The sequence below is a fragment of the Daldinia caldariorum genome, assembly GCF_022478825.1.
Source record: "Daldinia caldariorum strain CBS 122874 unplaced genomic scaffold F4812scaffold_12, whole genome shotgun sequence".
Taxonomy (NCBI): domain Eukaryota; kingdom Fungi; phylum Ascomycota; class Sordariomycetes; order Xylariales; family Hypoxylaceae; genus Daldinia; species Daldinia caldariorum.
In genome coordinates this window covers 497676-522401 of record NW_025953048.1, presented here as the reverse complement: position 1 = coordinate 522401, position 24726 = coordinate 497676, and the positions used below count along the sequence as shown (strand labels likewise).

At 47.9% G+C, this 24726-nt stretch overlaps 7 protein-coding genes across 7 annotated transcripts; 5 read left to right on the top strand and 2 right to left on the bottom strand.

Annotated features, from left to right (window-relative positions):
* Window positions 1-158: 158 nt before the first annotated feature.
* On the bottom strand, window positions 159-2084 carry F4812DRAFT_78732 (uncharacterized protein). Its single transcript, XM_047939432.1, has 5 exons — window positions 1407-2084; window positions 978-1313; window positions 789-862; window positions 531-703; window positions 159-471 (listed from the first exon to the last, which is right to left on the bottom strand). The coding sequence occupies exons 1-5, from the start codon at window positions 1821-1823 to the stop codon at window positions 428-430; spliced, it is 1044 nt and encodes a 347-aa protein (XP_047788744.1). The 5' UTR covers window positions 1824-2084; the 3' UTR covers window positions 159-427.
* Window positions 2085-2763: 679 nt separating this feature from the next.
* On the top strand, window positions 2764-5521 carry F4812DRAFT_78717 (HET-domain-containing protein). Its single transcript, XM_047939431.1, has 2 exons — window positions 2764-4665; window positions 4788-5521. The coding sequence occupies exons 1-2, from the start codon at window positions 3091-3093 to the stop codon at window positions 5376-5378; spliced, it is 2166 nt and encodes a 721-aa protein (XP_047788743.1). The 5' UTR covers window positions 2764-3090; the 3' UTR covers window positions 5379-5521.
* Window positions 5522-6351: 830 nt separating this feature from the next.
* F4812DRAFT_434042 (uncharacterized protein) lies at window positions 6352-6698 on the top strand. Its single transcript, XM_047934685.1, has one exon. It carries the CDS (start codon window positions 6377-6379, stop codon window positions 6569-6571), a length of 195 nt encoding a protein of 64 aa, XP_047788742.1. The 5' UTR covers window positions 6352-6376; the 3' UTR covers window positions 6572-6698.
* A 948-nt stretch (window positions 6699-7646) lies between these two features.
* On the bottom strand, window positions 7647-11197 carry F4812DRAFT_460698 (Pkinase-domain-containing protein; the record flags this gene model as incomplete). The annotated part of the gene is made up of 3 exons (XM_047937733.1): window positions 7647-7914; window positions 7968-9752; window positions 9810-11197. 3 exons carry the CDS (start codon window positions 11195-11197, stop codon window positions 7647-7649), a joined length of 3441 nt encoding a protein of 1146 aa, XP_047788741.1.
* A 3052-nt stretch (window positions 11198-14249) lies between these two features.
* On the top strand, window positions 14250-15165 carry F4812DRAFT_460697 (uncharacterized protein; the record flags this gene model as incomplete). Its single annotated transcript, XM_047937732.1, has 2 exons — window positions 14250-14642; window positions 14767-15165. The coding sequence occupies 2 exons, from the start codon at window positions 14250-14252 to the stop codon at window positions 15163-15165; spliced, it is 792 nt and encodes a 263-aa protein (XP_047788740.1).
* A 2755-nt stretch (window positions 15166-17920) lies between these two features.
* F4812DRAFT_78632 (uncharacterized protein) lies at window positions 17921-20387 on the top strand. The gene is made up of 4 exons (XM_047939430.1): window positions 17921-18341; window positions 18400-18560; window positions 18622-18998; window positions 19051-20387. The coding sequence occupies exons 1-4, from the start codon at window positions 18067-18069 to the stop codon at window positions 20233-20235; spliced, it is 1998 nt and encodes a 665-aa protein (XP_047788739.1). The 5' UTR covers window positions 17921-18066; the 3' UTR covers window positions 20236-20387.
* Window positions 20388-21672: 1285 nt separating this feature from the next.
* Window positions 21673-24666, top strand: F4812DRAFT_78615 (ABC1-domain-containing protein). Its single transcript, XM_047939429.1, has one exon. The coding sequence runs from the start codon at window positions 22191-22193 to the stop codon at window positions 24504-24506; it is 2316 nt and encodes a 771-aa protein (XP_047788738.1). The 5' UTR covers window positions 21673-22190; the 3' UTR covers window positions 24507-24666.
* The last annotated feature ends 60 nt before the right edge of the window (window positions 24667-24726 follow it).

Here is a 24726-nt window from a genome sequence, read left to right as displayed (position 1 = left end):
TGGGGTCATCTGATAAAGCTTTGTCTGGGGTTTGCCAGGCTTATCAACAGGAATGTGAACTCTGAATTCCTAGCAACCTGTCACATGATAGCATGTACTTAGGTACCTATACTTCTACAGGCATCAGTGGACCATGTTAAACCGTACAGTACCTAACCTTACCCTTTACATCAACAATTATTACAATGATTCTTCTTCTATGACAGTCACACTCATAGCTTGGACGTTTTAGACTTTACACGCCAACTTGACTTAAAGTCCATTTAAAATAAGTATCGTGCAATATCCTTAAGCATCACATAAAGAATGAAGGCAGCAAGGGTGTTTGTTTCGATTAATCGACATCCAACTTGATCGCGAATCTTCATTGTTAATCCCAACTCACATCTTGTATCCTCTGGCTTGTCAGTTGAATTCTTTCAACTAATTAGCTGTAAGTAATAGTCCAATTACCAGGGAGCTGGTTTAGCCCTAGCCACCAAGTTAATGAGTATAACCTTAGGTTAGGTAGGTAGTTATCATCAACTTACAGCCATTGTAATTCTCCGGAACGGTCTGGTTAATTGTGCATCGCATAGCTTCGTCAGAGGTCTGGGATTTAAGCTGTGCGCAACGGTCGTTACTGCAACGAGCATCCAGCGCTCTCTGAAGGGCGTCGCCTTTCCAGCCGAAGAGGTAGTCACCATGTTGGCCGTAACCGGTACTTGAGCGAGTAGTCAGCCACCATTCCAACCTTTCCGGCCAGTCTCAAATGCCACATTCTGCGACGTCAGTTCAGAGAAACTTACCCATCTCCCATACTGTAAACCAGGGGTTGAGATCCGTCCTCGGGCCATAGGTCTGGGTCGTTGAAAGGTCGCGTCTATAAATCATTCATTCAGATTAGCACATTAACGACATTACTGTAGGTCCCCATGCCAACTCTGTCTGAAACTCGTGGCCCCCAAAACCATCAAGATAAGAGCTATACTACTTACATCCCACATAACTTCATACATTAACTGTGGAAGCTTGACGGGGTGAGAAGCCGGGCAAGGGCCGCTACTTTCGAATGATCCTGTCTCAGGGTACGCGACGTGGCTCTTATGATCAGGCGAATCAACGTTGACGCCATCCCAACACGACGGAAAAGTGATTGTACTTCTGATACCTCCCCCACACATCTTAAGAGGAAGAGAGGCCGTATCCTCGCCCGTGCAAGGCGCGCCGCCAAATGGCACCTGATTGATCGTGCTAAAACACCGGTGGCAGACCTGTCGCTGCTGACCCTCGGCTTGTCGTAACATCGGGTCTCCGACTAGCATACGGAATCCCTATTCAAACAAAAAGCTCACGTCAGCGCTGAAGTTTAATCTTGAATAGATGTTCACCCAAGTCTTTCCCTGCCTCATAGCTTAATTACTTACCGGTTTAAACGCAGTAACATTGGTCTTCCCATCATACGGAGGAATATAATACACAGTTAATCCACCGTCTGCTTTCAGGCCCATATTCACCAGTTGTGGCACGCGTTTCAAGGTCCCGTTACGGGCTCTGAAGAACAAGTTGGCCGTCCAGTAATTTGAGAAGTCCTCGGCAAAAGTACACGAAGTACATGTCGACTCCTTCACGGGATCAAAATCAACAGGCGGCATAGATGCTCGAAACGAGTTTCCGCCACCCACTTGGTGCATATGGGGCGACTGTTCCATACCCGGCGATACCAGCGGGTCTAAACGCTCGATAGTAAGCTTGGAGCACGAGAACCGCAGCATCTGTTGCGCGTATGCGGCGTCGCGCACCGACAAGAGTGCTGCCAGAGCGGCAAGCGAACGCCAATGCATCTTTTCTCTCCTTTCTTGTATTTTCAGGTGAATTAGAAAGACGAAAGTCTAAGAGTACAGAAATTTGAAGAAAAGTTTCAAGGGATCTTAAAACTCTGGGTAAGGCGGTGGTCCGCAGATCACAGATCAATCCGTCTATATATCAGCTCTGTGGCGACTAGGGAGAACACCTCCAAGATGGCCAAACTCTTCTTATTATCTATAGTAGGTTCGGTCAAGCTTCAGCAACAACGTAGGAGAACCTAGCAGTCTCGGTACAGAAGCGGTTCGCAAGGGGAACTGCCGTAGATGAAAATTTACCGGGTAATTTGCTTGATAAGCCAGGGGGAGGGTTATATTCTCCAAAGTGGTTGCCCGCCCTGTTTTGATTGGCAAATAAATCTCGTTTAGGGGTAAAAGTTAACACGCATGTACACCTTTCTCGGACCCTTCAGTTCTGTATGTAAGGACTATATCATATCATCCATGACTCGATCCTAGATAAGCAGGTTTTGGTCCTTATTAAACGCTCATATCTTTCGCGATGATAGCAGCGCTATCTCACTTCGAGTCCTCTATTAATATAGCTCTTGGCTATCTTCGCTGGTTAAATAATTCGGCGATGTCATGTAGTTCTGTGGATATGTCAGACCTTTTTTTACTCGTACAAGTTGCGCTACCGAGTATATGAGCTTTTACCATTAACTTCGTATTCAATAGCTTGCTATCCGCGACGGTATTCTTCAGCTGCTCTGGCTCATTTTGCCAGACGAGATCTAGTTAATGTCCCTCATGATTCTAATATTAAGATTGAAATAGCGTGCGATACTAACTTGACGAGCTCGAAGCTTACCATAGGTAGGTAATTTAATGGGTCTTTGCCGAGTCCTCTTATTTATCAGACAGTTCTAATTACATGTTATATTCAGATCACAGCAGAGCCACAACTATTCCATAAACAGTAGTATACACCTAAGAGCTGAAAACAAACATGTCCCACAGGGCGATGCTACTCTGCCCACGCTCATGCTATCCTGGATAGGTACGATGATGCGGCTGAGACTTGGCGACTTCGTTTGCCATAGTAGTCGTTCCAAGTTTAAATATGGAAGGATTCATTAGTTCCCTAACTCGATAACCACTTCGGTAATCTTCTAACTAAGACTGCACTTCGATGTTAAGTATAACTTTCTAGACTCGGTCGAACCATGACACCGGGTTTCTAATCCATGATACAACGATATCAAACTAGACTACATTTTCAATAACGTTATTTAAGCCTCAAAAAATGCCGAGCCTATTCAGCTCCGCTAAGGATATCGCTAAGGGGGTGCGCTTAGCAGCTGACACTGCGGTCTGGGCTGGAAACGCCGTTTCGCGCCATATGAAAGGGAGCAAAAGCGGCGTCTGTCTCGTTTGCAACAATCTGCAGCCCTATGGTCACGAAGACACATTCGGGCGACCCAGCGCGGCATGGAACCAGCTTAGTGACCCTCAACAAGCTGCCCGAAAGAAAGAGCTTGCCTCCGTCCCCACCCTTGTCCTGGAAGAGATACCAACGAAGAAGATCTTGGAGAGCCGCGAAGTCGACCCTAAGACCGGTCTTCCTAAGAACAACTGCAAGTACTGCCGCCTCCTTTGCGAGATATTCGACGCGTACTTCATCGACGAGTGGATGAGCTGGATTACGGAGATTAAAAATGGCATGCCGATACAAGTTGGCCTCATGATTAGAGAAGGGGCGCCTCTGATAGTAAACTGTTGGAACTTTACGTATGACAAGTGGTTCCAAAACCCTAGGGTAGATCTCGAGCTGTATATGGACCCCATGCCCCCGTCCCCTATACCTGGTGCTCCTACGATGGGCCCAACGGGATCTCGTGCGGCAGATGTACGGTCTGAGGAGTGCATGAGGTTTATGAAGGAAAGCATCAATGAATGCTGTAAAACACATCCCAGATGTGCCACACAAACTAACGGCTTCGTTCCTTCCAGGTTGATATTCGTTGGCGGAGGTAACGACGCGCTCAGACTATGCGATGCCCTGCCCTCGGAAGGCAACATCGCGTGGGCAGCATTGAGCCACTGTTGGGGAGGTGGAAAGCCACTGTCATTGACGAAGTCAACTCTGCACGATCTGAAAGAACGTATCGACTTCTCAAAATTACCAGCTACTTTCCAAGACGCGATCACTGTCACCCAAGAGCTTGGATTGGTATATGTTTGGATCGACTCTCTGTGCATTGTGCAGGACGACAAAACAGATTGGGAGAAAGAAGCAGCTCTCATGGGTTCGGTATACAGCCGGGCATTCATTGTTATCAGCGGCGCCTCCTCGCCCAATCCCAGCACCCCGTACTTACGGCCCCGCGAAGAGGACTGGCTTCCGAAGCGGTTTGATTTCCCAATTGTCCCCGGCGTCAATATACCGATTACGGTCCGCCAGCGACATCTCCTAGCTGCGCCGCTCGACCAAGGGTTACTCGAGCCGCCTTTCACCAGCTCATGGGCCACATTGAAGAAAGTCGGGCCTCTTTACGCGCGCGGATGGTGCTTCCAAGAGTCCTTCCTCGCATCGCGGATCCTAAACTTCGCCCCGGGCGCCATCATATACGAGTGTCGGACGCATCGAAAAAGCGAGGACCAACTACCCCCTTATCCGTTCACGACCCCCGGAACTTTGGGTGAAGTGACCCCCTTGGAGCAGTGGCACATGATTGTAAAATCGTACACGTCGCGTCAGTTGATGTTTACCAGCGAAAAACTCCCGGCGATAGCTGGTGCTGCCACGATCATGCCGCAGGCTGGGAGGAGCAGGTATCTTGCTGGCCTATGGAGTGAATCTCTCCTTCTAGACCTCCTAGTACGTATTACCAATTAATTCCCTCGAAATGATCCCATATAGAAATACTGCACTTGTGACATGAATTAATCCCCTGAATGAATTGTTTGCATGATGAAGCAGTCACTAACTTGGTGTCCCAGTGGCAAGTGATGCAGGGCCGGGCCCACCTCCCGCTAATGACAAAAGAACACGAGGAGAACGCGCCAACGTGGTCATGGGCGTCGATGAACTGGGGCGTGACATGGAACACGATACAGGACCCGCAGCTCCTCACCACCGTCGTAGACGCGCAGACGAACGTGGTAGGGGCAAACCCTCACGGACAAGTATCAAGGGGCACCCTTACTCTACGGGGCCGGATCAAGTACTGTCGGCTCTCGGCCGATTACCATAAGAACGAACACTGGGTCTACTACCGAAAAGGCGACGGCGGCTCGTATAGCCGAAAGCAGCACTTCCGAACCGATGGCGCCCTGGAGTCGTGGGCTGCGCCTGGTCAGAACGATGCGTTCGCTCGTCGGTCGCGAGCTACAACGTCCGGGAATGCGTTCGAGGCAGCGGCTGCCTTTTTCTGTCTTGCAAAGTGCCATTGGATGAAGAGTGATCATATGGGATTGATCTTGGGCATATCACCTAAGTTTCCCGGGTGTATGGAACGGGTAGGTAGCATCTCGAATGTGCCCAAAGATTGGTACGACACAGGCATAGACGCCACCGTGACGATAGTATAGGGCAGCGGTAGTTTATAGTAACCTAACCTAGTGCCTAAAGCCTTAAGTGTAATTTTTTCAAGGTAAAAATGTGCTTCATGCCCATAGTCTTCACCAGCCGTGACAAGCTGTCGATTCTATATACTCGCACACATGGATCGAAGCAAGAGGTATAGGTATATCCACCATTCGTCATACGACCCTCCTGTTAATTTAGAAGTTGTAAATGAGACATGCTTTTACAAGTATAACCAAGGTTAATTACAATGGTAACCCCTATATCTTTATTCCTGTAAGATATTGTTACTAGTAGCACATTTTCCATTTTCATTAACCGTCGACAATATGCCAAAACATATCTAAAGGCCTTATGTAATAGAGGTTTAGGTGATTCGATTTATAATTCATATGAAGGATTAACTCGTACTTTTTCTTTACTGCAATAGAATCATCTATTTAAGCTAGTATTGTCGCAACACTTCTCTTAGAAAGCAAACTCCTAGGCTACATCAAGGTAAGCATAGCATATATTTATGCTAGGTTCTAGTATCAATATAGTTGCACATTTCTACGACCTAACTACCGCATAAGGTCACTACATGTCTAACTTACCTCTGAGTCCGCAACCTCACCTAGCGTGTACCAAAGGTTCCCAGTGGTTATAGCAGTCTAATCAAGTCTCGGTCGAGGGGTTTGAAAACATAATCGAATGTTCACTTAAAGGCCACCAAGGTTTCATGTTAGTTCTCAATTTGAGGCTCGCTTATGGAGCATTCAGTATCTTCGGGCCCCCAGTACCTATAGATCCTCATGCGAGTGTAAGGGGGAGGGTGGGTGCAACCGTTGAAGATATCATGGTCCACACTAGATCAGATTTCAGAGAAAATAAAGTAGAAGCTCTAAGAAAAGAGTTATCTAGTTTACATAAATAAATAAATCATACCACCAACGGATATTTTCAGATTCTTTGTGGCTACCTAGGTACCTGATATATATAAGGTAAGCCAAGGGACCTTCACATGGATCGCGAACTTCGGCAGCCTAGCGAGCTGGCAGGGGGTCACCGCGGCGATAATCGCATCAAGGCTGCGGACCAACTTAGGGAGGAGCATAAAGGGACTCCAGTGGATATGGTTAAGAGCCAGCTCGACGGCCTCGACAACAGGCAGCCGGCGACGTTGTTAGGGGCGCTAGGGTTATTGTCGACGTGCTGACGCGGACGGGAGTCGCGCAAATCAAGGAGATCCGCGACGCGCTGGATGCTATCAAGGATAAGATACAGAGGCGGTGATCAAGGAGTGGGAAGACGTCATCCTTAGCACGGAACACGACGATGTCAAGAAATGGCCAAGGGGTTATAAACTTGTAGTTCATTGAGCAATTACTGTACCATCTACCTAGCGTTATTGCTAGGCTAATAAATTACGGGTTTATAGGCGCGATAATTTGGTAGAATTGAAGATGACTGACTTAGATGTTCCTATTGCCCCTGAAAAGCAGGGCCGAATATATGAGTCTCGGTTCTGTCGTGTATCCCTTGCGTACGCGCCGAGTGACACAGCATCGACAACTGCTGCGGTTTCGACGCGGAAGCAGCCCCGGCCGCAGTTATGCTACCAACTCAGGGGCACATAAGCTCCTGTCGTATCACTCTGCCCGTAATGCCGGGAAACCGTACCTAACCATAACCTAATATCACACTACGCCGAAATAAGAGCAAGCAGATAGGGTGGGAGTATCCAACTTACTGATACTGAAATATCAATGTACCTAGGAAAGTAGAAGGTCCCATTAATAGAGCTTCGTAATTAATTTATCAAATGTTAAACGTCACACTAAAGAGAGCGCTCATCTATATCAAATGAAGCAAGGAGTCAAAACGTGGGATTGACATCAATGTATTCCGCGCGTCTAGAGCTTAGCATACCACTCCTTTATACAGCACCCCATAAATCGATCCGAGTATACCTATTCTCAGGATCAATGCTTCCCATGCTATAAGCAACCGAGCAAAAACACGCCTCTAGCTAGTAAACGAGGCTGTTCCAAAACATGATAGAAGCCTCTCTATCGTAAATGATGCACCGAAACCAACCCCACACCACGCCCGACTCTGTTTGGGTTTTGTACACGTCCACTGTTTGGATCCGTATCTCGGGAATATATCTTGCAAAATATATAGTCCATTACTTCCCAATGTGGATCTCTACTCTACACGCCTTTGCCATGATTTCTTCACCGTGTACGTCGTAATCGTTCGGTTTTCTTCTGCAGAGAATGGTACCCGTCCTACTCTGGTGCCATTTCGCTCACTGCAGGTTCGCCGGACTGGACAACATTGGAACTCGAAGCTCGACCCAATGTAGGTGGTCGCCCATCAACATGCGGTCGTTTGCTATCTCGCTGAGACTCATGGGGTGATGGCGGTCGTTTCTTATCCTTCTCGCGCCCGCTAATTTCTTTAGCAGCGCGTCGTGCATCTCTTTCCTGTTTCTCTTTTTCTCGGCGCAATGCCTTCGACTCGAACTCATGCCACTCACCCTCAAGCTCACGAAGCCTGTGAAAAGTTAGCATACTTGTGACATGTGATCAGAACAAATGAATCCATACTCAACAGCTTGCCTTGCAGGCGGTTGCTCCGTTGTGAAGTAGGGATGTTCCAAAACTTCAGCGGCCGACGGACGTTTCACTGGATCGTATTGAAACATGGCGGCAAGCAGTTCGAAGGCAGCTGCTGGTACTCGTTCCTTATATTTCTCGGCGAAGACATTAGGCCGTCGATATCCAGGCCTCAGTAACTCAAACCAAGGCATGTCGACAAGGGCAGGCCAATCTGTCCTATTTGGCGTACCAAGCACGGCGTATATCTTGTCCAACTGGTTAATCTCGCCGCCGTCGCCAGGAAAGATAGCATGTCGAGTGAAAATCTCCACCATGACACAGGCAGCGCTCCATATATCCACAGCAGCACCATACTGCGTCTCGCCAAGTAAAAGCTCCGGGGATCTGTACCAAATGGTAATAACGCGGTTTGTATAATCGAGCTGATGACGCTTGGCATAAAAACGCGCCAAACCAAAGTCTGCTAGTTTTAGGACCCCTTCGTTACTGACAAGGATGTTGGCTGCCTTTATGTCGCGATGCAACACTCCTCGTTTGTGCAGATAATCGAGGCCTTCGAATATTTGTAGGGCAAGATGCTTCTTTTGTGCTGCGTCAAGCTTGTATGATGGGTGATTAAGCAAGCCCGTAAGATCGTGAGACATATACTCGAAAACCATGAAACAATCATTCTTCTCGACCATGACTTCCTGCAAGTTAACAATATTTCGATGCTTCAGGGATTGGAGAAGCTTTATTTCCCGCACCGCGGTAACCGGGAATCCGTCTCTCTCGCCCTCCATACGTATCTTCTTCAAAGCAACAAGCCTCTTCGTGTACACGTGGAGGCCCTTAAAGACTTTGCCATATGTACCTGAGCCCACAACTGACTCGTTGCCAGGCTTTCTAAAAAACACCGAATCAGACGTAGCGAGGTCTGTCGGTAATTGAGGCTTAGGCTTCAATCTTCGTTGTATCCTCTTTACCTTTCGTGTCCTTGGTAACTCAGGAGGAGCTCTGTTGGCATGATAATCGGATCTTGCTCTTGCAGAAGCAGGCTCTCTTGGAGTATCTCGAGGTAAGTCTCGGTCTCGATCACGATCACGCTCCCGCTCACGTTGCCGTTCCCGCTCTCTTTCCCTATCCCGTTCCCGTTCTCGCTCCCGCTCACGATCCCGATCGCGGTCTCGATCACGGTCTCGATCCCGATCCCGATCTCGGTCGTCAGTAGATGGTAGTAGTTCTTTCTTAGGAGCCGTGTTGAACTTTTGCGAGATTTCTGGTTTGGGGGTCGCGACTGGAGTTTTGTTCGTCGTCTTAAACGCAAAACTAAATTTCGAGCTTGCGGGACCTGTCGGAGCTGTGGGAGGGGGTCGAGGCGGAGGCATCTGCTCGTTAACATTCTTCTCCGACAGCAAATCTTCACTATGAGGCTTTGATTCTCTGGATGCGTTGTCATCATCTCTATCCTCCTTTGCTCCGGCTACATCTGGGTGGCTTGAAGTAGAATGATGTGGGCTGTGGTGATGTTGAGGAGTATTCTCTCTGGAATGGTTAGGGATACCTCTACCGGTATCTGATCGCTGGGCGTTCTGTGCGCCCCCTACACTCCGATAATTACCTCGGGCAGGATGCATGCTACCCCGAAAGCCCCCCCTGGAAAAGTTACGGCTGTGAGAGTAAGATTGGGACATGGGACCGGTAGGCGGTTGAGGTGACTGGGCTGACTGGTGGTGAGCCGAAGGGCCTGTAGGAGGCCCATGACTACTTTGGGGTTGGTGTGTAGAATATTGACTAAATTTATAATGGTAAGTATATAATTTGAACCTATAGGAAGTTAGTTGAGCATACCTATGAGGCGAGCCTTGGCGTTGATTACTCCAAGTTGCTCTACCACCACCATAAGGTGATTGCGACGTTGGGGAACCTTGAAAAGATGAGCGTGATTTAGGACGCGGCGAACGAGCAGGTCGGCGATCGTTATATTGGGAGTTCCCGGGGCGGGTAGGAGGCGCTTGTATATTAGAAGTCCCTCGGTTCTCTAACCGTCTGGACATATTAACTTCGATACTGTTTGCACCAGACGCCAACTGACCCCCGAGAGGGAATTTGGACTCTTCACGATGCTTGCCCTTCTTGCGAGAACGGCGAGACCCGCGCTCCCTGGGCGACCTGGGCAAAAATTCAGATCTAGGGGGCTCGATAGCAGGCGATGATCGACGTGATCGTGAACCAGCTTCAGACGAACCGTGATGATGTCGATCAGGCGGACGATGTGATGAATGTGGACGCGAAAAGGATGATCGTCGGGAACTAGAACGGCTGCGACCACGATTTTGTGAATCTGCTCGCGGGTGAGGTGGAGCAAAAGAAGGATCCGGTTCAGAGTTATCTTCATGAACCGGTGAACGACTACGATGATGATTTCGACGCGGTTCGAATGGTTCGTTACGGTCGGCACGCCTAGAGTGAGGCTCGTTGTCGTAAGGAGGTGAAGGAGAACGTCTACGAGAGGCTGAAGGAATTGAACCTTTTAGGTGATCTCTCTCCGCCCGTTCTGCTCGACGTCGACGGTCCCGTTCACGCTCGCGCCTAGATTTCTTGGGTCGCGGAGGTGGGAAAGGGAGCGGGCTCCGGCTCCTCCGCCTTTTTCTGGAGGTTGGTGAGAAGGATCGGCCTCTAGCACCGTGGTTCGCGTAATCGTTACTCCTGGGGCCGTGTCTAGGAGACGTAGGTATATTGCGGTGTTTGCTGCGGTCTAATTTCTGACCCTGCTCGTCTCGCAAAAGGCGATCGCTAACTTCGCGAGCACTGTTATCTTCTAGATTCCCTTCTCGGTCTTGCGATCGACCACGTTGATTTACATCAGACTTGTATGGCCTATCACTTTGCCGCGGAAATGGTTCGTCGCGGGTACTCTTAGTCCTAACACTATGATCCTCGGGACGTCGAGAAGTAGGCGACTGAGATCGCGATGTAAGCGGCTTAGAGTGGGAACTGATAGCCGTAGCTCGACGGTCTGAATCAAATCTATCTCGATCCCTGCGATCGCGGACGCGTTCGCGGTCGTCGTTGTCGTAACCTTTACTGCTCTGATCGTGTTTCATGGCAACATCTCGGGAATGAAAATTAGATCCAAATTTGTTGTTTGGAGCTGAACTTGGAGCTGGCGGTGGTGATTGAAGACCAGGCATACTGGGGCGTCGATGCATTGCTGAATCCATGTCGGCATCTCTCATTTTAGCACTAACCGACTGCATTGATTTAGTGCCAATTCCAGTAACAGAAGACCGCTAAACCAATGCCAGGTCAGGCTTCAGCCCGTTCAGTTAGAAGAGAGAGGACGGTAAAATTATGTTGCCGAAAGACATGGGGGTCAGGCCACCTCAGCAGCCTCATCCACTGAGAAAAGGTGACTGATAAGTGGTCGATAAACGTGACGTGCGCGCTGGTACCTTTTTTTTTTTCTTTCCTTTCTCTTCGTCTTTACCCTTGTCTGCCCCGCAAACCCAAGATTGGATTTGATGTTTGGAGAACAATAGGTGATAGTGAGACGGAAGGCTAATCAGAGTAAAGGACCTGAATAGAAAAAGGATTGAAAAATGTCGGAGTTTCGGATGCTATGACGAATCCGGTAGAAAAAAAAAGGAAGAAAGAAAATAAAAAATAAAAATAAAAAGGAATGCATGCGATTCGATCTTCACTAGGTACCTAACCTTAGGTGAGGGAGATAAGTTTTAATGTCGGAAAGAGAGCATCAAAATCCAGTATGAGGCAACTCCTGGTAAAGATGTAATGCACCGCGGTGGTTTTGAAGGTTTTCCCCCGTCCAAGAATTTCTGGGTCGCGAAGCTTTGGCGTTTCCGCCCCCCGGGAGCCTTGCGGCACAATCGTTTTTACCCAGCCAAGTCAAAAACCCACCCTAGCGACCTGGCTGCCTGGGTATAGATAGCGGATAGCGGATAGCGTAGATAGGGTGCTAGGCTACCTCTAAGCACCTCCTCCCACTATCGATAGGTACCTAAACTTTTGTTAAGCGTACCTACCTACCTTCTATCACCACTATTACCACCGCCACCTAGACCGCTGATGTCTGAGGGGCAGAAAAAATTGAGAACTGTTGGATCGAAAATCCAGTTTTTGTCCGGTCCCAATTTTTAAGCACTTCTCGTACCGCCAAGATGGTAGTCCGTAAAGGATAGGTACCAGCCAGCGTGCAGGCGGCCGCAACAGCAGCAACGCTCGAGCAAAACGAGTTAAACGTTTTTCGAGGTGCTTTCCAGGTTGCGCAGTCCTTTGATCGAGACCAAGGCAAAACACCTGCAAATGTCTCGGCATCCCCAGGTTTTAGTGACCAGCCTAGTAGGAGGAACTAGGCGAGTCAAGTAGCAAAATAAGCCGTATGCTATCTACGATGATGTGCAATCTAAATACCACCTTGCTGTTCAGACCGTAGTCATCCTCTCTTTTCTTGTCGCCATTCTAATCCCCCATCAAGCAATAAAGAACCAATATTGTTAGGCATTCAACCTCCAACCCATATAACAGATAACAGCCTGGGCACCTAGATAACTGTGTTCTTTAATAGACCACAGCAATCCTGAAGGGGGGCCTCTGCGTCTTTATCGTCTGCCGACTGCGTTGCCTCCGGAATTCCATTGTTGTTGGATATCGTCTGGGAGCATACCTGATATATCCGATGGATTCTTTTCCTGCAGTACTGACAGTAAATAATATTTGGAAGCCGCTAACAGGGCCACTCAGACAGACATCCAGTTCAGGCTCGGTCGACATCTGCTTAAGCAAGGCGCAGATGAGATCAAAATGAAAAGTCCCTGAGCGTCATACCGCACGACAACACTCTTGCCTCCACTCTGGTTCCTTTTATCAAGATGCGAATACACCGTAAATCAGGAAAATTATCACTGAAAGAACCAGCTCTTTCCATGTAATAATATGCAAATCCGATAAAAACCTCGACATAAAAATCCGGGCACAAGGAAATGTAGAACTATCTGATACTTGTGGAAAGCAGCAGTAAGCCCATGTTAGGTTACAGGGGAATGCATATCTCGACCTCTCATCTCTAGATGAAGACTACCTAGGTAGCGAGATGGTATCATCAGGGTGCGGGTGCTGTCAGGGAAAAGGCCGGTAAGGCCAGGTGCCAGAGGTGAAATATGGCGTCATTATGCCTGCAGATAATATGGACTACATCCGGTCAAGTAGTAGAGATAGAGAGCCTGAAACTTCTCAAAAGGTTTAGAGGTGTTATAATTCCGCCAGGCGCACTGATAAATATACTCTCTCCGCCAAGTATTGACGGTCACGACATGGCGGATTGTTGCAAGTTGCAACACATATTGCACAAAGCCTCGTGGAAACGTCTGGCATGCTGAATAGGAGGTAGATATTTCCCCTTCATCTAGACAGGCATGGGTCCGACGTCGATAGGAATCGTGGATTGGGGTCGCTGAGGAGTTGAATAGGAACAGCTGTGAAAATTGAAGAAATCCTCAGGCGAGTTTTGGTAGACTTGCTAAGGGATCAATTCGCAACTCCATATTTCCAGCAACGGTTGCTATCTTAAAAAGACATGTTGGTGGAGGTAAGTATCGAGGGAGTGGTGACAGGCCCGTGGTTGGCGAAGCGGCCGGACCCACGGTCGCGTACGAACAGTCGTAAGGTTGAAACGACGCTGATAGTACGGATTCGTACACGAGCGATGGCTAGATATTTTATCCATAGCTGGAAAACCTACAGCGAAAATAAGACTTGGAAAAATGGACAAGTCAGGCGTAGTGACGATTGGCTTCTAAAATAAAACGTCCGTTATTCGTAAAGTTGTATGGTGTGTTGTCAACTTAGGATCCTTGGGTTTGGAGAAAGCGGGTTTCGGTAAGAAAAAGGCGACCATACAGTGCTGCTAGTCGAGATCCGAGACTTGAATACTGTGAGAATTACATAATACAAGGTAAGGTCTAGGACGTAGGTACCTAACTGCCTGTAAATATCTGACAACGTTGTGCTACCTTCCATTTATTTAGGAGTCAATCATGTTGTAAGCAAAATCCTTACGTAGTACATGTACCTAATCCAGATTATTTTCCTTTTCTTTAATTAATTTCTGCTCCTACGCTTCCAGTTTGGACGCAAGGGGAGCAGCACTCATGTGATCGATCGGTGATAGGTAGACTGCTCACCCGAGCATTCACAAACATTTCTCAGTTGAGGCTCTCACTCTTAACGTAACTTGGTACCTGTCCATTTTAGCATAATAGAGGTAGCATGATGAATCCATACGAATCTGACCCTAGCAAAATACCGTCCACAGATCGATACGCCGACGTACCTTTGTATGGCAGATACTCTCCCCGCCCTACTGACTTCAAGCCTGATGCCAAGCATATCAACGTCACGACCCAAGAGTCCCTGAATTATTGGTCCACAGTGCTTGCACAATGTACGGAACACAATAGAATCTATGAAAACGATGAAGGAGGGCGCGATGTATTTGCGCTCGGAAGCGTGATTATTAAGTCGAGTCACTTGAAGCCAAATCTCGAGGGCCGACGAGCTTACCGCGACTATTCATATGCCGATGCAAACGAGGCGGAGGCTATTCGCCTCGCAAGAAACGTATTGGGTGACATCAAAGTTTCCAAGGTCTATTTCGCTTCTGAGGTACTCGCAATTACACTAGGCTCAATTGACTTACCCCTAATGTCATTTCACTGATAGATCAACGGACGGCATGTATTTGTCCAAGAGAGAATTCCCGGTGTCGGCCTAAACATAGCCTCAAAAGGCCTCCTTCAAGGAACAAGCACGGCAAATGCTGAAGAAGCTGGGCACAGTGATCCCCCCAAGTGGAATCAGCCGCCGGTCCTATATCGTCCCAGATCCAGATCCCATACACCATCGCGGGATACAAGAAATCGAAGAAGAAATCATTCTTGCGGGTGACGGCAAAGATACCAATCTCAGCTTTATGCATAATGATGTTTTGCTATCCAATTGCATTGTCGATAATGACAAGATTGTTGGACTTGTCGACTGGGAAATGGCTGGGTATTTTGGCTGGAAAACTGCAGCAGATATCCACGTTCGAATCCGAACTCCGAAGCGTGAAAATTTTACTTCGTTGAATCTGCCTGAGGATGTGCTGCACGACATTCTGTTCTGGAATGATTTATATGATGTCTAATAATTGTGTTTGAAACATGGAAGAATTTATTTTATTCTACCTTAGGTAGCTTATCCCCGGAAAGTTGACTCAAGCTGGATTTCCCAATTCATGGTCGTGTTCGTAACAGAACAAAGACTTAGCAGCGATTCATCTCGGGCATCTAGGTACCTGGTACCTAAGGTGGTAGAAGACCTCGGGGTTTAAAATCTATGAACGTGTTGCTTCCTAGAAGCTGTATAAGGCTTAATTTGTTTCTGTACATGTCTACCTGGGTAGGCTTAGCAAAAAAGACCATGTTAATAAGTAGGTCGTCTAATAAATGAAATCTCCCCTTAATGCAACGCCGAATTACCCCCTCAGCAATCAAATACCCGGATACATTTCTAAGCAAGTCTACCTAAGGTACTTCGCATCAATGCTGTTGAGATGAATGATTTCTGGATAACCTTCATCCTTCCCGCTGAGCAATACGCCGTCAACGAATGGCGCCACACCCGTGCATCCCGTACTACAATACAACTTTCAGGAGCCTAGAAACTCGCATCTGGTTGTAATCCTTATCATCTCGGATCGGCATCATTCCTACCAACCAAAGACAGTCTCAAGAAGCTTAGCCTTAAAACCACCTACTTAATTCTACTTGGGTGCATGCAGGCCACCCCGCGATTTACCAAGGCGTGATAGGATTCCGGATGTCCTCCTATCCTCCTGGTATTCATGCAGGTACCAGTTTAAAGCCCCGGAGACACGCCAGCAGACCATGCTTTGGTAGTTTTTATGCCATACACCTACGTAAGCTTTAGACATAATACTAGTTACATCAAAAGCGAATCTTGGACTGTCTTAGGTACCTACCTGTTATACTAATATAGTATTATCAACTACCTATGATCTAGTAAAAATAGCCACATGTTTCATTACTAGCCGTATAGTTGATAGAGATTGGATTCTATCGAGTAGACCATAGTATTCTAGCGATGGGCGACACGCCGACTGATAAACTTCGCGAACTTGCGTCAGAGATAAGCCTCTGATCTTAATATAGATCTAAAAGTTTCCTCCCGTTGAATTTTCAACTCATGTTTTGTTCGTCCGAACGATTGTAAGTGGAACCCCACGCGTCGTCGGCCGTTTCTTGTATCACACCCGCAGCGATTCGCACAAGGGGTTCCCATCGGCCCCCGTATTGTTGTAGGCCAGACTAACTCTTTCTTACGAACAGCGCTTCAGACTCCAGCCAACATCCGGGGAAAAGGGGTATAAGGATAGAGTATCCTTTAAGTTGGATCCTCGTGCTACCGATATGATCGACCATTAAGCCGAACCCGATCATGGCAACTCTATTTCCGTTGGGGTATGGATGGGTGTAGACATACAAATCACCAAAAGAAATTGCCTGGCACTGGTTTACTACATGATGAAGTTAGCCAAGAAGTTGCGAAAGCGAGATATGTAGGTACCATTTCTCTCTCATGCATCTCATATGCCTGAGATTTTCGTATTGGCTAAGGGGTCTACTTCGCTGAATTGTAACACAATCTTTCGATTTCATCCTCACTAGTACCAGTAGATGTTATTCAGGAACCTGTAGACCCGCTATGGGGGGCTTGCCACGCATGGAAACGGCGCAGAAACATCTAGCTGCGTGTACTAGGTTACCTGTAGGTACCTGTGTATAGAAGTCCTTTAGATATGCGAGGGCTCCGAGTAGAACCGGTGAAATATACGATGAGCTTAGAACCTAAAGCCACCCGCGTAGGATGAAAATACTCCTGTAGTGCGCTGATAAGGTCCAGAGGTTGAGGTTGAAGTCAGAAAACATGTTACAAGGGTGCGTCTGGCTTGTGTTCGGAAGGGTTGACCCCTGGCGGCGGCAACTCATGGACTAATCTTATTGGGCTTCAGTTTTCCCTAACGAGGTTTAAGTGACCCCTTGGGTGGCCCGAGCCCCAACTTCATTGCGATAATTTAGCGAGTCGACAAGGGATGTCGAAACCACTACGCGTTCCATCTTTGCCTCATCTACTCCCGCAGCTCAATGCTTTAGCGGGTCCCCCTTCTTTCGTTGCCTACCTAAGGTACCAGTCAGCCAGTGTATTGTATTCATCATTATCGCAGGTCTCTTATTATCGTGACTACAGATTCTTCATGAATGGGCCAATCTAGGTTCAATCTAGGTTCAATCTAGCTCGGATTGGTACCTACCATGTACTCGGGCCCTGCAACTTCATAGGATCTCATCTGAAAAGTACTTAGGTTGTTCATTTTGGATGAATCGATATACCTCTAGGTAGCTAATACGCAGCCTCATCAGTGTGGGCTCTCGTCGCCATGGCCTGGTTGGAACCAATCGTGAGTCTCTCTGCTTCCCAGCTTAGACTGCGCAAGCACTGTTATGTAGTACATACGATGATGGTACCCTTGAACGATCTTGCAGAATGAGCCGTTTAGTCCAACCCGGACTTGGCTGGCCCGCGCGGGACTGCTACCCTCGAACTAGTCCTCGAGGTGGATGTCTCTTATTACCGATTCCTTCTATGCATTCTTCTCATTCTGTCATCTCCTCTGGAGGAGACTTACGGCCTGGTGCACATTCTTTCACTTCACCGGCCTACGCTCGTCTGTGACCGCGACCGTCTTTTCGTTTCCCTTCGTTCAGGCTTGACCTGATAACTGCTGGTTCAGGAATTGTTTTTCCTCATTTTACGAGCTGGCTCTTTGTATGGCATATTTCATATTTGCTTTGCATCCTGTTGTCTTTTCATCCTCCGGTTCGTGAACGAACGTCGTACTGTAATATCGAGCGCTATCCCGGCACACTCATTAGTTAGATGACTTGGCTACGACGACAGGCGACTGTTTGGCCCGAAGCCCTCGCCTGATATTAACTACACCTGGGTAGCAGCCACGTTAGACAAGATGGATAACTTTCACGGTTTCAGTAATATGGGTAATGGCTGGCAGAGTAATATGAGTTCGTTAGGCTACCCAAATGGATTTTCACAAGCATCGTTCAGCACCAACTCGACGCTCGGGGTTATCAATCAATTCAAGGTCATGGCTGCAAATTCGATACGGCAATCAACAATCATCCTCTCCGCTTTCAATACGGTATCGGCTTTCGCGACGGCAGCCGGTATTTACTATGACAGCTACACAAGAGCAAAACGGTCAAATCCAGACGGCAAGCAGAAGTAAGTTACTATACACTTCCGAACAGATCATGAATGGAATACTTACGACTATCCCAAGAGTCAATGCTTTCCGCTGTGTTCAGGGGCCCGCAACATATCCCTTCCTGCTATCTTTAGGAATCACGATCCAAGGCATCATATTTGCCGTCGCTCAATCATACGGCTTAAATAGTATTTTCCTACGGGGATGCTCTTTAATATCACAGCTCATGTGGCCTAGTACGTAGCATTCGATATGACACACCGATAACATATCATACTAACCTTAGGTATTCTCTAGCGATCTTCATCGTACCATACATCCAGCTGGTCTTCGGGCTGGAAGTTACCATTCGAGCTCTACGAAGCAGACCATTCCTTCCAAGAAGCAAGTGGAATGTTCCGATCTGTCTCATCGTGATCAAGGTCCTCTTATTAGCGACCGGCTTAGTGGGCTACTTTGTTCAGCCTCCCAATTTCTGCTTTGCTTCGCTCTTCTGGTTCGTAGCCAAATGGGCTGAAGGCGGCTTCGTGATACTACTCCTTATCGCAACCACTTTAGCGATCTGCGCCGTCATTATCTTTTTAAAGTTAACAAGGCACTCGACGATCGAAGATTCTGAGCGGATTAGCGCTTCTAGGATGGTGTACTTCCTTATTTTAGCAGTTGTAACCAACGTAAGCATTTAACATCTGATCATCAAGGTATACGCACACTGACCATGTCCAGGCCTTGATCGTCCCGTTCTTTATATCACTTACTTTCTCGAATCCTATGGAGGATAGTGGCAGTTCCGGGTTGACACTATCGATGATTTCAACAGTCGTGGCGAATGTCTCGGGGCTTACAACCGGGGGTCTTCATCTGTTTCTTCGATCCAACAGCATTGCTACCATCGGTTCCAGCAGCAAATTGGGCGAGTATGAGCGGCAGAAGCTAAAACTTCAGTACGAAGCTGAAGCAGCAAACAGTATGGACTTTAACGGTCACATACTTAAACCAGTATCCGGCCCTGTGTCTTTCTCGAAGACGGGAAGTGAGGAAAGCCTTATAGGTGAGAAGAGCGACGCCATGGAACGTGGCATGAGTCCGTATTCTATGGATTCTCCAATGTACAGCCCGATGAAACCGAACCCCTTAAGGTCCAACGCAGTATTTGGAACTCCAAACTTCTCCTTTCCAAGAGCTCCAGAGCCCGTTCAAGTATCTGCCATCCCTTCGGCAAATTCGCATAGCCGGAAACCGTCAGCATCTTACAAGCTCTTTCCTAACAAGAACCAAAACAACACTACCTCGGTTGCATTATTACCATCAACTACCTACAACTCTAACCCCCAGCCAACTTTTACCATAAACGGACTTCCACCCGACGATGTAGACGACTTTCTCCAACCACCTCCATCAATACGAACCTCCTGGGGCGGCGGCAGCCGAGACTCCTCCATGAGCTCATCCACAACGGTTCAAATAGGTATACGTATCTCAAATATCGCAGATATCGGCGCGATGCAGAGCGAGGTTTCCACAGGCACCGAAAGAGTCTATTCTATAGACTGTCCCCAGGACGACCAGTCAATGAATGTTTATCGGCCTGGTCCTCTCGCAGTCTCCAACGCATCAAACATCACACCACCGCAAAGCTCTTACTCAAGAGATTCGAACATAAAAGACTTCCCGCCGATGGCCGCTAAGTCTCCTAAGTCCGATGATGAAGGAAGCGAATGCACATTAAATCCGACTGTCTACGATCCAAACAGTCCTACGAAATCGAAAACACCCAGTCCTAAGGGAGTCGGGTTCAATGTTCCCCGCAGAACAAACACCTCGCCCATACAGGGCACGTCAACGCGATTGCCCCCTCGAAACCGCGGTGATTCGAGCGCTGCTTCAAACGGCAGGCCTAATTGGATCTGAAGTCTATCAGACTAACGGACGCCACAGCACCTGTTTTTGAGGTTATAGACAAAAATGATGAATTGATATGTACTACTAGAACTCGGGTTTTCTTACTTGGAGAACCCTTCCTTCGTTCGTTAACTTTCCTCCAGCAGTATCCTTTACACATTACAGAAGCACGATGGACTCTAATGCTCTCTTGTAACGCTTTTTTTTTTCTTTGTTTTTTTTTTTGATTTTTTTTATTCTCTCTTCGATTCAATTCTTCTACTGAAAGGCGTTGCGTGGCTGGTATGATACCAAAACAGACACTGGGGCCAAGATGCTAGTTCTACTTCTACATCAGGATAAGGATTGGTGGGTCAAGTGTATCATCATCATGCATATACAGGCGTCCATCAGAGAGGCGGGAGTCGCCTCCCGTCTCTTTTTATTTCGATATTGGGGTGGTTTTGCGTTTGCAAGGCCAGTGCCTATGGCCGCTATCCTGTGTGAACTAGTAGGAATTACTGTACGATGGCGGGAGGAGGTGTCGCATTTCCCGATGACTGGATGACAACCGAAACTATGAACTGTGGCGGACTAGATATTACGAGATAAGGGCCTTAAAAAGGTCCTGATATATAGACGGTAATAGCTGCTGGAGATGATTTAGCTAGAAAAACACGAATGTCCTAATTTCTTTTTCGCACCTTCGTGATTCGGTTTATTCCGATGTGCTCCTGCGGTTCGCCCTGTTCTTTCGAACCAAGGCACGAGTACTATTTATATCAGGGGCGGCTAAGAACTATCACTAAGTGGGTATATTCTCCTATTACCCGGAAGATCCGCAAGATCCGCTAAAGAGGGGCTTTCCAGGAAGCTGGTACTTCCACATGCGAGGTCTTCTTCACAGCGTGTCTCCGCCTTAGAAGGGACAGGGAGTAACTAGGCGGTCGTCAGATTATTATCCTGTTGCGTTTTATTATAGTGATTCCATGTAAAAATTCCACTCTTTTCCTATTGAACTATATGATACCCTTGCCTTTAACAAAGCACAAATAAGAGGTATCGTATCGTAGCTTTTATTTCCGAAATAGATGCACGTCATCTCTTACCGTTTCTGAGGACGTCCTTGATATGATACTGCCGTGGTCATACGAGGCCCACATCTCCTTAAACAAGGGGCAGATACGTTCATAACGACAGCCGCAACTTGCTTACGCAGCGCTCATGACTGTACATAGATACCCATAGATTCTCTTAAGTCTCTGGCTTTTAGAACGTGTTTCAAACCGAGAAGTAGGTAGGAGGTAGTTAAGGAGAATTTTCGGAGTTTAAGACAACACCTTAGTAGTGGACATAACACGACCGCATCTCTCTAACTAGATGGAAACATGCAAACTATACTATAGTCCCTATTAGAGTCCCCGTGAAAGTATGTCTGGCAAAGAGCATACTCTGGTACTAAAGGCACTGAAAGTAGCTTATGCAAAGAGCGATTCCATAAAGGGGCATCTATCTCCTGAATTATAGGCTGGTTACCATAAGACCCATTATAGATGAGCAGATACGCGATGGGCAATACGTTATATATTATTCATGATATTAATATCATTTCATCTGTAGTTCTCCTCCAACTTTAGATTAATAATAATTCAATCTTGTCGGTATTGGGAAAGGGGGGAGGGGGAATTGGGGCATCGCATGCAAAGAATTGCACTAGCCACATTGTGGCGAGAGCTTTTACCCTGGACCCTGGCAGATCTAGAGAGTTACCACCTGGCACCTGGGGCAGTAGGTACATGGTACCTAATGTATGTACCGAAGTACTAAGTACCATCTCAATTTTTGAGCTCTTTGGAATCAGCTGTGAACGTCTCAACTTCAAACTCACTTGTCGCTAACCGAAATTTTTAGACGTGGGGATTAAAGGATAGGGCTAGAATGAGGGCTTGAGGTAAATATTTGCCTTGCAAAAAAAAGTCGCCCCTATGAGGTTCGCGGACATCGTTATCGACTTGGCCGCTGTCGTCCAAGCATCCCGGTCTGTTGCATCGAGACATCTAGAGCTCCGAGCTCAACAGATCAACCGCTATGGCCAAACCTCAAGTATTATTCGGTCTTTAAGGCGGAAACAGCAGCGTGCCTATCCTGCTCATCCGGAAACTTCCAATGTTACTGATACTTCTGCTGGCGGCCAAGAGCAATCTCGTGGTATAACCACTCAACCCGATTCAACTGTAATTCAAGCCGAAAACTTAGAGCCTCATGTGAAGGATTCTCCATCCAGTAGCATACAAAGGAAGGTTGAAGATACTAGAGCCTCGCCCTCTGAACAGAAAGATGGCTACAGAAATCTTTTTCGACGCAGTTCTCCGAGTGACGTGGCGCCCACACAGCAACCGGTAATCCAGTCAGATCAAAGTGCAATTCTAGCCCGACTAAGGGAAAATGCAGAGGAGGCTCCCAAAGTCGTCAAGGTCGAATCATATCCGACTATTCAGCCTCACTTAGCAAAGCAGGATTCCAGCCCGAGCACGGTGGCTAAGGAGGACATTCCTCCAGATGTGAATATAAACGTATTTCACACAAGCCGAGGCTCGCAGATAATAGAGGGGCAAAAAGATATGCTGCGTGCAAATCGACCTCCGATTGCTGCTGCTCCATCTCCTGGATGGTTCAAGGATTACGGCCACGGACGGGCGAAACCCCGCAAAGAGGAGACCCAGGAATCGCCTCCTATTGCTGAGAATTCGGCTTCACAAGCGGATCCGGCGGCGAATGAGAAGACGACACATAGGGAAGCCAACAACGATACCCCATTTGCTAAAGAAGAAGCTATAACCCGGAAGGTCGAGAAGGAACACACTCAGATGGTCGATGAAATTCTATCCAGAGAAAAAATAGAGACATCACCGGAAGCAACCGCCGAAGCAGAAGCCATGTTCAACGACGGGTCGGCAAGACCGGCCTACGTCCTCCGGGAGTCTAAAGTGCCATCTACCCGCTTGGGCCGATTATGGAACTACGGGGGACTAGCCGCCGGGATGCTAGGCGGCGCTATCACCGAAGGGCTTAGCAGAAGCATGGGCGGCGGCGGCAAGGGCTCAGTCTTATTAAGCGCTGGGAACATGGAGCGACTCGTTGCTAAGCTTTCCCGCATGAGAGGTGCCGCCTTGAAGATGGGCCAGATGATGAGTTTCCAGGATACCAAGATGCTTCCTGGTCCCATACAGGAGGTTCTCCAGAGAGTCCAAGATCGAGCCGATTACATGCCCGCGTGGCAGCGTGACCGCGTACTCACGGCAAACCTCGGACCTGAATGGCGAGAGCTATTCGACGAATTCGAAGACAAGCCCATAGCTGCCGCGTCAATCGGCCAAGTGCACCGCGCTACGCTCAAGTCTACAGGAGAAAGGGTGGCTGTTAAGATCCAATTCCCAGGCGTTGCCGATTCGATCAACTCCGACCTAGATAACATCTCCATGCTCCTTACCGCCTCTAAAATGTTACCGAAGGGATTGTATCTCAATAAGACGATAGATAATGCCCGGACAGAACTAGGTTGGGAATGCGACTACGAGCGAGAGGCTCAATGTGGGCAACGGTACCGGGAACTTCTAGCCGACGAATCGGACGTCTTCGTTGTGCCCAAGATCTATACAGAAGCCTCGGGAAAGCATGTATTGACGATGGAGTTTATGGAGGGAGTGGGCGTGACGCGGAACAAGAATTTTACGCAAGAACAGAGAGACTGGATAGGCACAAACCTTCTACGGCTCTGTCTACGCGAGATCACCGAGTTCCGCTTCATGCAGACGGACCCTAATTGGACTAACTTCCTATATAACGCCAATACTCAAAAACTCGAGCTTCTCGACTTCGGTGCCTCACGCGAGTTCCCCGAGAAATTCGTCGCCCAGTATGTCGGCCTGCTCGCAGCCGCCGCACGCTCCGACCGCCGTACTGTCATCGAGCTATCCCGCAGCCTCGGATATCTGACGGGCCACGAGAGCAAGACCATGCTCGATGCGCACGTAACCTCGATCTTAACACTGGCCGAACCGTTCCTAGACTCGGCGCCTCAGGTCTACGACTTCAGCGACCAGACCATCACAGAGCGTGTCAAGGCGCTTATCCCCACCATGATCCGTGAGCGTCTAAGCCCCCCTCCGGAAGAAACATACAGCCTACACCGTAAACTCAGCGGCGCTTTCCTCCTCTGCGCCAAGTTAGGTGCTCGCGTACGGTGTCGCGAACTGTTCGAACAGGCGTTGAAGAAGATGGACGCGAATAGCGTTGTATAATAGAAGAAGAAATAAATGACCACTCACCTCTGTATATAGAATCTAGTAAGGTTAAAAACGACATGGAGCGGGAGACAATGGAGTAATACGGGAGTGGGTAGAATTAGGGGGGGAAATGGTATCATTTTGTTTGTACCTAGGTTATGTCATAACATCTATCATAGACTACAACGGCACAGGGCTATGTATGGTATACATATATGAGGCATAGTATGTATTC

Excerpts from the sequence above, each read along its gene's own strand:
- F4812DRAFT_78632 (XM_047939430.1), top strand. The coding sequence starts at position 18,067 with ATGGATAACTTTCACGGTTTCAGTAATATGGGTAATGGCTGGCAGAGT. Across the intron at positions 18,342-18,399 it reads AATCCAGACGGCAAGCAGAA|AGTCAATGCTTTCCGCTGTG; the intron begins GTAAGTTACTAT and ends GACTATCCCAAG. Across the intron at positions 18,999-19,050 it reads TTTTAGCAGTTGTAACCAAC|GCCTTGATCGTCCCGTTCTT; the intron begins GTAAGCATTTAA and ends GACCATGTCCAG.
- F4812DRAFT_78717 (XM_047939431.1), top strand. The coding sequence starts at position 3,091 with ATGCCGAGCCTATTCAGCTCCGCTAAGGATATCGCTAAGGGGGTGCGC. Across the intron at positions 4,666-4,787 it reads CTCTCCTTCTAGACCTCCTA|TGGCAAGTGATGCAGGGCCG; the intron begins GTACGTATTACC and ends TTGGTGTCCCAG.
- F4812DRAFT_78732 (XM_047939432.1), bottom strand. The coding sequence starts at position 1,823 with ATGCATTGGCGTTCGCTTGCCGCTCTGGCAGCACTCTTGTCGGTGCGC. Across the intron at positions 704-788 it reads GTTTACAGTATGGGAGATGG|TACCGGTTACGGCCAACATG; the intron begins GTAAGTTTCTCT and ends TACTCGCTCAAG. Across the intron at positions 472-530 it reads TCCGGAGAATTACAATGGCT|GGCTAAACCAGCTCCCTGGT; the intron begins GTAAGTTGATGA and ends CTTGGTGGCTAG.
- F4812DRAFT_434042 (XM_047934685.1), top strand. The coding sequence starts at position 6,377 with ATGGATCGCGAACTTCGGCAGCCTAGCGAGCTGGCAGGGGGTCACCGC.
- F4812DRAFT_78615 (XM_047939429.1), top strand. The coding sequence starts at position 22,191 with ATGAGGTTCGCGGACATCGTTATCGACTTGGCCGCTGTCGTCCAAGCA.